Source organism: Myotis myotis, unplaced genomic scaffold, assembly GCF_014108235.1.
Source record: "Myotis myotis isolate mMyoMyo1 unplaced genomic scaffold, mMyoMyo1.p scaffold_m19_p_18, whole genome shotgun sequence".
NCBI classification, from domain to species: domain Eukaryota; kingdom Metazoa; phylum Chordata; class Mammalia; order Chiroptera; family Vespertilionidae; genus Myotis; species Myotis myotis.
The window spans coordinates 26902900-26914977 of NW_023416322.1; the positions used below are offsets into that span (position 1 = coordinate 26902900).

Consider the following 12078-nt stretch of genomic DNA (forward strand, 5'->3'; position numbering starts at 1 on the left):
GTGGGCATGGGAATAAAAATCCCTAAAAAATTAGAAAAAGACCTTGAGCAGAGGTTGGCCTTACAAAAGGGAAGCCCTCTTCCTCTGAGGCTACAGTGAAAAATCCAGAAAATGGCACAGAAACAGACACCCAGTACCATTCACTTTCTGAGGGTGGTACAGGTGGAGAGAGATTGGGGGTCCAAAGAGAACACAGGAATTGGGGTCATTCCCACTGGAAAGGATGAGCAAGGGATGCATTTAAGGATTACCAGGAACAGAGTCTAGCTGAAGTTGGACACTGGTCATAGATAAGGTGTGAAAGTGGCCACAGTATAAAGCTGTGTGCCTGAATGAATTAGCATTCAAAACAGATTAGGTCCTAGTCCCTTGTGAAGAACCAGATATTTAGGTTTTTACACACAGCAAGCAGGCACCCAATAAAAGCTCGCTCAATGCAACGGGCTACAGGGAGATGGATTTGGGCTCAGTAAAAGGAAGCAGGTAACGGCACTCATCAAAGGATACTGAACGATGCTCCATGGAAAGCAAGAGGTGGAGGAAATTCTAGCTCTCAGGGATTGAATAAGTCTGTTGCCTAGCATAAAAATTTTTTCCTATTTTTCATATTGTTACATGCACAGTCTTAACTCCCCATAATAAACCTCGTTAGGGCAGAGATTACATTACACTTCCCACGTATTCTGAGTGTGCAATACAGTAATACAGTGTACCCTTGCCAAATACAGGGTGGGGCAAAAGTCGGTTTACAGTCATTTGCAGAGAAAATAATGCAATGATTAGCAAATAAGAATATAAGAATAAACTGTGTTTTGTGTACCCACAACTGTCAAACTCCTTTTGCCCACTCCTGTTATCAAAAGAACATATCTGTGTATTGGGGATTCATACTATGAGTCAACGTTACAAATGTCCCTTCATTTACTTAGGTTCTTCAATTCACCTGGAATGGATTCAAGACAGACAATCTGCCTTAGAAAGGTTGCATTTCTGCTGAACAAGGTGAGACTCCAGTGCACCTAGATCCTCCGAGAAGCACGCTTCAAAGAAGGCTCCACAGCACTCGTGCTGGGTCTGGGTGTCGAGCTCGTTTAGTGTATATTAAAACTGTTCTCTACAACTTACTAGTGGGTAGGTTACCTGATCTCATTTCCTCAGCTATCAACTAGATGGTAACATCCCTTGTAGGGTTGTCATGAGGACTAAATAGGATGATGGACATAAAGTACCGAATACCATGTATCCCTCAATCTTTTCATTGTTTGAGATGCCCCGTATATTGCCTTGTATTATGGATAGCTATATATCTTTTATCCCTCTCCTGGAGTTAATGTCCTCTTAGGGTAGCTCTATGGCTTATCTTCCTGGTATTGCTCCCAGAACAGTGTCGTTCCAGAGGAGAAATCTTCGACAAATATTAAGTTGGATATTAATAAATAAACAAAAGAGAGGCAAAGCATGTCCTCTCCTAAAGAAAAATAAGATCACATGCTCACTTAAGTGAAAAGTGAAACAAAATACTGGGTGGGAGTCATTTTGAAATCTATGACTGGGCCTTTAGTATTTCAAAATAAGATAAAAAAGAAATTCAACTCTAAAGAACCTGAATGAGAAATAACATTTAAAATATTGATAAGCACTTTGAAAACAAAAGTTTCAGAATGTTAAAGATGCAAATCCCCACCTAACCACGTCATAACTACACATGCAACGGAGAATGCGAAACTGTCAACATACATTCTTTTCTTATTCGCCTAAAGCTTAGCTCTTGTTTAATTTATATTGTAACTGTTATCCTGACCCTATACTGCAACATGTCAGCCTTATTATCAGGTGGTACTAAGTTAAATCTAAGTTTCCTGTACTTCATGAGCACATATGAAGCCTGAAAACTAATTCATTAGAAGTCTTAACACTCCCTTTCTAAAACGTTAATTTTGTAGGCTCAAATCAGTCACTTCCTATATTATAGGAAAATCTCCAAACAGCAGTCCTGAAGGTGTCTATGCAAGTTGCAATTGAAAGAATCTAATATCTGTTAACCTCTCACCAGGCACATCTTATTTCATTTAATCCTCACAACAGCCATCCAAGGTAAGAGAGTTAATCATCCCCATTTTACACATGAAGAGTCTGAGGTTCATGGAGATTAAGTAACTAACCCAAGGACATACAATCTAGGGAGCTAGATTGTAGGACTCCTACAATGCCTCCTCTTATATAATAAAAGCGTAGTATGCAAATTGTCCCCTCAACCAGGGCACAGGGTGGCTGGGGGAAGGGAGGGAAGCCCTGGCTAGCAGCCAGTAGCCGCTAGGGACCCTACCAGTGCACAAATTTCATGCATTGGGCCTCTAGTTTGTAAATAAGACTCATGGAAGACATACAGGAAAGAAGAAAAGACATGAGTATCATGATACATTTAACACAATTTCTGAAGAAGTGTAACATACTCACGATCTTAGAAATGCTGCATCTTTCAAAGAAATCTGAAAATTTAAGGAGAATACATTATAAAGGCTGGTACTAGTATAACTCTGAGATTAATAAGAGTTAAGTCTTATTCATTCACTCAGTAAAAAGAGTTATGAACATAATTTCTAAGTTGCAAAGGAGGCAAAAGGAGGCAGTACGTCCTGCTTACAGTGACTCGGTCTTACCATGAAGAACAAGGACTTAAAAGGGACAGGAACTAAGTGTCCTCCATTCCCATCCTCAAGTAACAGAGACCAGGCCTCAGCCCACAAACCCTTTCCCCTGCCTGTCTGTCTGCCTCCTATTCATCAATCAAGAAGCAGCTCCAGTGCCACCTCCCTGGGAAGCCTTCCCCTTCACTTCTTTGGTCACACCCCCACTCTGACAATCTAATTGAACTAGACTGTCCCAGAAAAATGTGTGTTCTCAAAAATCATTAAATACAATTCCAATGGATTTTACAACTTCCAGGGTCCCAAGTTAAGAGTTCTTGCTGTAGAGGAACAAATGGGTACCTCATAGGTAGTCAGCAACACATGAAAACATGGCTTCTGTCTTAGGTCTGGCTGTAGGTTGGCTCTCTCCTCTTTGTCACCTGTATATGTTACACAGGAAAGACCTGGAGCAAATCTGAATCCAAGAAAAGAAGCAGATGAACACAAACACAGAGCCATGGGAAAGGGCATGCATAGCTGGAAAAGTACATTTCATGGAAGGACTGCAGATGTGCAGGCCTCAGGATGCCCTGCAATCCTATGCAGAGTATCGGATAAGTTCTTGTGTACACAGGTGGGAGGGTCTGAGGAACATCTAAAAAAAAGGGTCTTGTGCTAACTCTAAAAACAAAATATTTTTTTCCATATTGGTTACTCCATATGTCACTATGAAAAAGATGGTTTCTCCTTTAGTTCAGCAAAATTTACTAAAAATGAGGACTGACCTTCAAATTGCCAAATAGTAACAATAACATGGGACCCTCCTCCCATCAGATCCTCAGTCTTTGTCTACATTACCTCAGGTTAGAGTTTTCTGGAAAAAAATACACTCACTGTTTAGGGCAATTCGTTGTTTTATCACACTTCACACATCACTCAGAAAAAAACCTTAATCAATGCAAAAAATAAAATTTCAGCTACATCTGCTCTGTACCTTTCTATCTCTTCTTTCCAGTTGCTCAACACAGACAAGGGACAAAGAATGAGAAATGGTCCTTCATCATTTAATCTTCCTGCCAAGTAAATGAAGAAAGCAATAGTCTGAAACACAGAAAAAGAAGGCAGTGTTGATCACATTTCCATATGAGAAACGACCACAAAGTTCCCACAACCTTGTAGAGAACACAAATGCTTACAGAACACTTGGTTTACAAAAACATGATGTACACATTAGGAGAGGCATCCATTCCTAGAGTGAAATCATGTAAGCTTCAAAATAATTGCCAAAGAAATCTGTGGCACTCAATCATATCAACAGTTAACAAGCAATGGTGCTCGATATTTATGCAGTTGAACCTCTAATGCAAAGAAAAAAATCGGGAAACACAACAGAAATCAATGAAAACGATGCAAAGAATGTACAAGAGGTCAGGAATACTCCGAAAACATACAGCAAGTGTCAGGGTGTGACTGTGAAAATGACCAACCACGTGATGGCCTCTGCTGCTTCCCAGGTTCTCTTTCCTGCCTAACTTCCTCCCTCCTGTCTGAATTTATAGAGCACCTTCTACTTGCTAGGCTACTATGCTGAGCTCTGGTATATAACAGTGAACAAAAGAGATAAAACTACTAGCTCTCCTGCTGTAGACATTTAGTGTGAAAAACAATAAGTACTGCCTCATAAGCTTAAGTAGGGGTATAAAACGAAAATTTTTGTAAAGCCAAATTTTTGTAAAGTGGATATGGCTGTACACACTTTCGACTAGAAAAGTTTCTTTAGAAGACTGCTGTGATATACAGAGAAAATAGCTCTCTTTTATAAAACAAAAAGTCTGAGAAGCCTCCATCCCCACATGCTAAACTGTTTCTGAAAAAAACCTATCCTAAGGATATAATCCAAAATACTGAGAAAGCCAATACCCAAAGGTGTTCCCACTGAGGTTAATTTAAGTAGCACAACAAAAAAGGAACTCGCCGAAACTGGTTTGGCTCAGTGGATAGAGCGTCGGCCTGCGGACTGAAGGGTCCCAGGTTCGATTCCGGTCAGGGGCGTGTGCCTGGGTTGCGGGCACATCCCCCAGTGGGAGATGTGCAGGAGGCAGCTGATCGATGTTCCTCTCTCATCGATGTTTCTGACTATCTCTCTCCCTTCCTCTCTGTGAAAAATCAATAAAATATATTTTAAAAAAAAACACAAACTATAAGTGCACTATAATTTCAACCATTGTAAAACATACACTACTATTTATGGCTATGGTTAGAGTACTGTGGTTATGGGTTGGTAGTTTTTTTTTAACTGAAATTACATTAATTTTATAATAGAAATAATTTTCTTTTTTAATTACCTATCACTTTCCAATCCAGATTGTGCTCAGAAAAATCATCCCATAAATAAGTACTTATTGGATTAAAAGCACTCTGTCTAGCTTTTGCTGAGGATACTACTTACAAAAAACTTACCTTTTGTAACTCTAAACCAGATATATCTACAAAATTAATTTGGATTATTTAGTGAATTATACCAAACATTTAAGAAAAAAAAACAGTGACAATTCTACATAAAATTCTAATACTCAACTCATCCCATGGGTCCAGCTTTCCCACAATACCAAAACCAGACAAAGATATTACAAGAGAAGGAAATTACAGACCAATATCCTTCAAGAACACAGATGCAAAAATGCTAAACAAATTTCAGCATGACGAATTTTAGCAAGAGAGGTGCAGTGCTTTCAAGACTGAAATGATGTTGATGAATTTGGAGGTGTAATATTTTTGGGGCACTTAAATGTAGAACTACATGAACACCCTGGGGAAAGGCAAAGGACACGTGAAATTTGCTGGCTCTGAATTTGCTGGAGTCAGGACAATGCCAATGTCCACCGCAAAGCTGGCTGCAGGGAAGGCCTTGTACCTGGTCCAAGAGTCTGTCAGCCTGGCTCCCAGAGACATCAGGAAACCTATCTTTGTTCTCGTTCACAACTCTCAATTTGGGAATATACTAGAATCAGATGTATCTGCCTAAGAAATATCCCCATATGACCATACTTGCAGGTCATATGGTATTCTGAGTAACCCCAAGATTCATGAGGTGTACCTGCCTCAGTCCCCGACACATGGTCAGGCTAGTCTACCTGCAGAACTGCTCCAGCTTGATGCTGTGTATGTGAGGTTAGAGCTGGAGGGAGCACTGAGGTTCCAAAAGGACTAATGAGACCTTCACTCATTCTGTGTGTTCATTGGTGAGACCCGTACCTCTACGGTTTCTGATCAAGTTGCCGCTGCTGTGTCCTGACTGCACTGGCTTTCTTTGGTATCCTGTAGACAAGAAAACCTTCTATAGTATAGAAGGGGTCGCCTAAGACCATCGGAAAACACATGTATAATTACATATTGTTTTTGTGATTAATCACTGTGCTTTAACTATGTTCAATTTGTAACAATGAAAATACATCCTGCATATCAGATATTTACATGACGATTCATAACAGTAGCAACATTACAGTTATCAAGTAGCAACGAAAATAATATTATGGTTGGGGGTCACCACAACATGAGGAACTGTATTAAAGGGTCGCGGCATTAGGAAGGTTGAGAACCACTGTGCTAGAGAAATGAGAAGTGGTCCTCTACTCACTGGGGAAGGGAAATTAATATTAGAAGTGATCCAGCTAACTTAATTCATTAGAGTATTGCTAAGGAAGACAGAAACAATTTGATCCCTGAGACAGGTATATTTGCTTTACAAGAGAAAAACCCTGCCCAGGAACTAAAATAAGGGTAGTGACACAGTTCAAAACTGTCCCCTGATCAGAAAAGTCAGCTCCCATGTCAGAATCTCTAAATGAAGGTTCAGGCATTTCACCACCTCATATAAAAATGCATCCTAGTAACTAAAGATAGTAATGAGTTGTAAGAAGGTATTTCGGTGAAGGTGAGACCACCCTGCAGTGTCAGTGGGGAGCCAGTACTCTCACCCTCAACCAGAGGGTAAGTGAGTGACATACCTGGCAGGTCTTTCCCAGGCCCATCTCATCTCCCAGGATGCAGCCATTCTGACAATGGAAGCGCTGGGCTAGCCAGTTGACTCCCTCCAGTTGGTAAGAGCGTAGGTTAATCCCTAGAAATAAAAAAACACAGCCAGTGCCAACGGCAAATATTTCAGCACACACACACACAGGCTACATTCTAAGACTTCAACTGAAGGATATGGCCTAAACCCCTACACCCCCAACATTACTGGCCATATCCTCTGCTGGGAAGTTACAAATATGTAAACATCTGCTGACTTCCAAACTACTTTTTCAGCAGATGCAGCCACCATTATATTCAAAGCCCAGTATTATGGGATCCACATGACAGATGAAAAAGTCAACTTGGGAGTTGGCCTCTAATACTGCCTGACTCTCATGCTAGTGTCCATTCTAGGAAATGAGGCATTACTGATGCAACATAACCACAAACAACAACACATGAACTGTACCTGTGTCTGCTTGCTTAATTGAAACCATTTGAATTTTGCAAAAAAAATAAAAATAAAAAATAAGTAAATAAGAAAAGACTAGATTAAATTAATGCTTCAAGAGAGACACAGTGCTTTTAAGATTGAAATGATGTTGCACAGAGGGTGTTTAACAGTGTGCCAGGGCCAGAGGAAACGTCTGCGATCCACTGTGGAGCTTCTGCTGTCTCTCCTCTCCCCCTTGGGGAAAGAATATCCAATTTCAGAAAACAGCTACATTCTGGGAGAAGGGAGGACCCCAAGAATACTGCTAACGATGAACAAAACTGTAATTTTCTGCTTTGAACTCACGACCTTTAAAAAGAAACTAGGTCATATATGCTAATTGTAGAACATCTGGGGGGGGGGGGGATGTTATTTTTATTAAGCACTTACTAAATACCAGGGAGAGCAGTAAACACTTTATATAAGTTACCTCCTTTAATACTTATAATAACCCCATGTAGTCAGTATTATCTCCACTTTGTACGTTAGAAAATTCAACTAATCAAAGAAGACTAAAATGTGAAAGACCAACATGGCTTCTGGGAAGATAGAGGTTTTCTTTTCACCATTCCTCTTGTTAATGCAACTAAAAATCCTGAATGTTACAAACAAACATAAGTCAACTCTGAAAAGGGGGAGAGAAGAGGCAGCCCAGCTGGTGACCTCAGGACCCAAGGAACAAGGTGATGAGTTCCAGGTTTCCTTTTGCCTCATACCTCCCAGACTTGGAGGCGAAAAAATTAACGACCCAGAAATGCCTGGACTCTGCCCCTAGGAGATCATATGAGCCCTCTCCAATACCCGCCTCGAAAGCGGTGTCACAGGAGGCCTTGTGGAGACTCAAGACCTTTATCATTGTCCAGAGGTAATGAGACCAACTGGGGAGCCACACTCTCACCCGCACCCAGAGGTGAGGGGGCGCCCCCTCCCTACCCTCGGGCGTCAACAGAGGCTGAAAGGTTTGTTCTTCGTTGAGTTTGGGGAAGGAAGGGCTAGTAAAGGTAAGAGGGACAGTTATGTGCGGTGATGAACTGATCAACTTGGCTTGGATGCATATTTTAAAATACAGCAGGGGGGAGGAAAGGGAGGGAGCTAGCTGGAGGGGAGGAGTGAGTGGGGGGGAGGGAATTTGCCGCGGGTAATTCTCCAAGAACTGCGCATGCACAGTAAATAAGAAACCTGCAGCTGGGAGCCGAGTTCTGATCGTTTCACGGAACTAACGACGGAAACCCCAAGAACAGGCCTGCAACCCCAGCGGCACAGAAACTGCGAACCCCAGCCCGCGGGCGTCAGGACATCCGCCGCCTCCTCAGAGGAAGGTCTCCCCATGAGGACAAGGCCTCACCAAGCTCCCCCTCCGCTGCGCCCCGTGCCGGGGGCCCGGAATCCCTCTCCAGCTGCGCCCGCCAACCCCGCGCGCGGCACCGGCGGGGCCATGGCCACCTGGCCCCAGGAGGGGCTCCTGCCCGCCCGGCCCCGCGGCAGGTGCGGGAAGGGAAGGGAAGGGAAGGGAAGGTCCTGAGTCCGCAGGAAAACAGCCCCCAGGACGGTCCCCTCGCGGTGCGGCGCCCAGCACCGCTCGTGGCGCGGGGTCCTGACCGGGGAGCGGCGCGTCCCGGCGAGGTGTCGGCCGGGCGGAAGTGCGCCCGGGGCCACTGACCTGTCAGGCCCCACCGCCTCAGGTCCTCCTCCTGCACCCGCGCCGCCGCCCGCGCCGCCTCTGCGCGGCTCTGGGTCTGCAGGGTCTGCAAGAAGCCGGGATGGTCGCCCTGGCGGGTCGCGGCGTCCGCGCGCTCCTCCATCGGCCCGGAGCGTTCCGCCGCGCGTCTCCCGCGTCGCTTCCTTCCCGACGCAACTGGGTCCACCCGCCGCCAGGGGGCGCGTCCGGCGGGCGGGCCGCAGGCTGCGCGCTCCTGTGCTCCCGGTGGTGCTCACGCGCGCTCCCAGCGACTGGCGGCCGGAAAACGCTCCCCCGGGGGGTCAGCATGTGCCGGCCATTCACCTGCTCAGGTTGACTGCCCCCGCCAGGTGCTCGGCTAGGCTCTGGGGCTATAGAATTCAATGAGACGTCGTCCCTGCTGCCCTCCCGCGATTCCCGGCGAGATTGTAAAGGCTGGAGTGCTGTCAGTTGACACTAATCATAAATTCCTTTCGGCCCTGAATTCTTAATTTGCTTCCTGTTGACTGTAGGCCATAGTTAGGAAACCCCCCCCCCCGCCCCCCAATGGTAGTCAAGTCACCAAAGCTTGTGCTACAATGGATTTCTCAAGTGAATTATGGGGAGCAAGCTGAAGCAATGTGTTGTGAGATTAGGGGTCACCAAGACTCAACATGAGCTTTGAGTGGATTTATGATGTGGTAATTTATGATTAGTAGTGTACCACCAATACAAATATTATAACAACCACGTAGCTGCATTTATTGATGCCGTTAGAGGCTCTGCCCTAAGGCCTTAACATGTGTTTGTTTTCTCATTTAACCCTCATAATAACCCTATAAAAGTCCTATCATTGTCCCCACATTACAGATGAGGAAACTGTGAATGGTCATTGGCAACGCTGGAATGGGGAACCATGTTATTCTCTGGATAATGTCATTCGAATACTCTTCTCACTTACATTAATCGTGATGCTTCTGTCTTCGGTAAACTCAGACTGAAGTTGCACTTTACCCCATCCTCACCTACCCTCAAAATAGAAGGGAGAAATTAGTTGTGAGCTACAAAAGAAATGACTTTGGGTTGATTTATAAAAACTCAAACACAAAGCACTGTTTTGGGAAGCTAACTTTGTGTCTTTTTTATTTATTTTTGTTTTGTTTTGTGTTTTTTTCCTTAATTAAATCTTTATTGTTCAGATTATTACATTTGTTCCTCTTTTTTCCCCCTATAACTCCCCTCCTCCCAGTTCCCGCCCCACCATCCGCCCTCACTCCTCACCCACTGTCCTCATCCATAGGTGCACGATTTTTGTCCAGTCTCTTCCTGCATCTCCCACACCCCTTTCCCCCCCAAGAATAGTCAGTCCATTCCCTTTCTATGTCCCTGATTCTATTATGATCACCAGATTATTTATTCACTTGATTCTTAGACTCACTTGTTGATAGATGCATGTTTGTTGTTCATAATTTGTATCTTTACCTTTTTCTCCTTCTTCCTCTTCTTCTTAAAGGATACCTTTCAGCATTTCATATAATACTGGTTTGGTGGTGATGAACTCCTTTAGCTTTTCCTTATCTGTGAAGCTCTTTATCCGACCTTCAATTCTGAATGATAGCTTTGCTGGATAAAGTAATCTTGGTTGTAGGTTCTTGGTATTCATCACTTTGAATATTTCTTGCCATTCCCTTCTGGCCTGCAAGGTTTCTGTTGAGAAATCAGCTGACAGTCGTGTGGGTATTCCCTTGTAGGTAACTGAGTTTCTTTCTCTTGCTGCTCTTAAGAGTCTCTCTTTGTCTTTTGCTCTTGGCATTTTAATTATGATGTGTCTTGGTGTGGTCCTCTTTGGATTCCTTTTGTTTGGGGTTCTCCGTGCTTCCTGGACTTGTAAGTCTATTTCTTTCACCAGATAGGGGGAGTTTTCTGTCATTATTTCTTCAAATAGGTTTTCAATATCTTGGTCTCTCTCATCTTCTGGTACCCCTATAATTCTGATGTTGGTACGCTTGAAGCTGTCCCAGAGGCTCCTTACACTATCTTCGTATTTTTGGATTCTTTTTTCATTTTGCTTTTCCGGTTGGGTGTTTTTAGCTCCTTCACATTTCAAATCTTTGCCTTGATTCTTGCGGTCCTCTGGTCTGCTGTTGGGAGTCTGTATAATATTCGTTATTTCAGTCCGTGTATGTTTAATTTCTAGTTGGTTCTTTATCATAACATCGAGGGTCTCATTAGATTTGTTGAGGATCTCACTAAGTTTATCAGCGGCTTCTAGACAGTTCTTGAGAGACCTTAAAAGTGTGGTTCTGAACTGAATATCCTCCATTGACAGTTTTGTCCTGTTTCTTTGTCTCCGCATTTTTTATGCTTTCTTGGTGCACCCCTAGTGGTCTTTGTGTGCAGTCCTCCTGTAGTTAAGCCTTGATTGTTGTAGTTAATACTGGGGGGATTTGACCTCCAGGGCAGCTGGCTGTGAGAATCAGCTGTGTCTGCAGTGGGAAAACTTCTGTCCTCTAGGGAGGTGCTAATCTAGCCTTTGCCTGAGGCTATCTGGCAAATGGCTCTGTGCAAGGCTTGGGCGGGGCGGGTCACACGGGCTCGAGATCAACAGGGTGGGCTGGAGAGAGCAATTATGGCGGCTCTCAGTTCCGTCCCTAGAGGCTCTGCCTCACAGAGTCCCAGCAACCGCTGCAAACCTCGGAGAGAAAGCTGCCTTCGAGTTCTGACTGAAGCCAGATAGTCCTGCTTCTCCCGTTTGAGTCTTGGTCCCTAGAGACTCGCCCGGATCTGGAGCTCAGAATCTGAGACTCCCTCCCGATTGAAAGCACCAACTGCGCCCTCCGCCGCCAGCCCGCTCGTGCGCACTCCGCACCTGAGTATTTCACTTCAGCACTGCGCCTCCTCTGAGTCTGGGTATGATATTCTCTTTCCTCCTAGTTGTAGAATTTCCCCTCAGCCACCCTTCCTGTGGTTCTGGATGATGTCCGTTCCGTCTTTTAGGTGTGTTTTGATTTGGTTGTTCAAGGCAGCAATCTCCGGCGTTAACCTATGCCGCCATCTTGGTTCTCTCTCAATTTTGTGTCTTGAGTCATTTTGTAAATACTGACTGAGCACCTACCATGTGCCAAGTGCTCTGTCAGCACTGGAGACAGAGGCCACTCGTCACAAACTTAATGTAAGCAAATCAAATTAAGCTTATATTTTAAAAAGGAGGAGACAGGCAAAGGAGGAAACCCAAGCAGTGATCAATGTTAAGAAGGAGAGCCCTAACCGGTTTGGCTCAGTGG

General features: G+C 44.1%; 2 protein-coding genes across 7 annotated transcripts in view; one reads left to right on the top strand and one right to left on the bottom strand.

Annotated features, from left to right (window-relative positions):
- The window catches only part of CHD1L (chromodomain helicase DNA binding protein 1 like), a 42756-nt gene extending 33772 nt beyond the window's left edge, over positions 1-8984 (bottom strand). For all 4 annotated transcript variants that reach the window (XR_004973354.1, XR_004973353.1, XM_036344039.1 and 1 more), the window contains exons 1-5: positions 8798-8984; positions 6638-6750; positions 3625-3731; positions 2991-3105; positions 2458-2489 (exon numbers count right to left, since the gene is read on the bottom strand). Coding sequence is in view for 2 of the 4 variants with exons in the window: in XM_036344039.1 (XP_036199932.1) it covers positions 2458-2489; positions 2991-3105; positions 3625-3731; positions 6638-6750; positions 8798-8939 (509 nt within the window). In the remaining 2 variants the exon portion in view is untranslated. The remainder of the gene's footprint in view (positions 1-2457; positions 2490-2990; positions 3106-3624; positions 3732-6637; positions 6751-8797) is intronic.
- The window catches only part of LOC118673357 (flavin-containing monooxygenase 5), a 37852-nt gene continuing 33847 nt past the window's right edge, over positions 8074-12078 (top strand). For 2 of the 3 annotated variants that reach the window (XM_036344045.1, XM_036344047.1), the window contains exon 1: positions 8329-8622. The gene's annotated coding sequence lies outside the window, so the exon portion shown is untranslated. Of the gene's footprint in view, positions 8097-8328; positions 8623-12078 lie in introns of those variants that run through there. The other variant, XM_036344048.1, reaches the window with a different exon arrangement.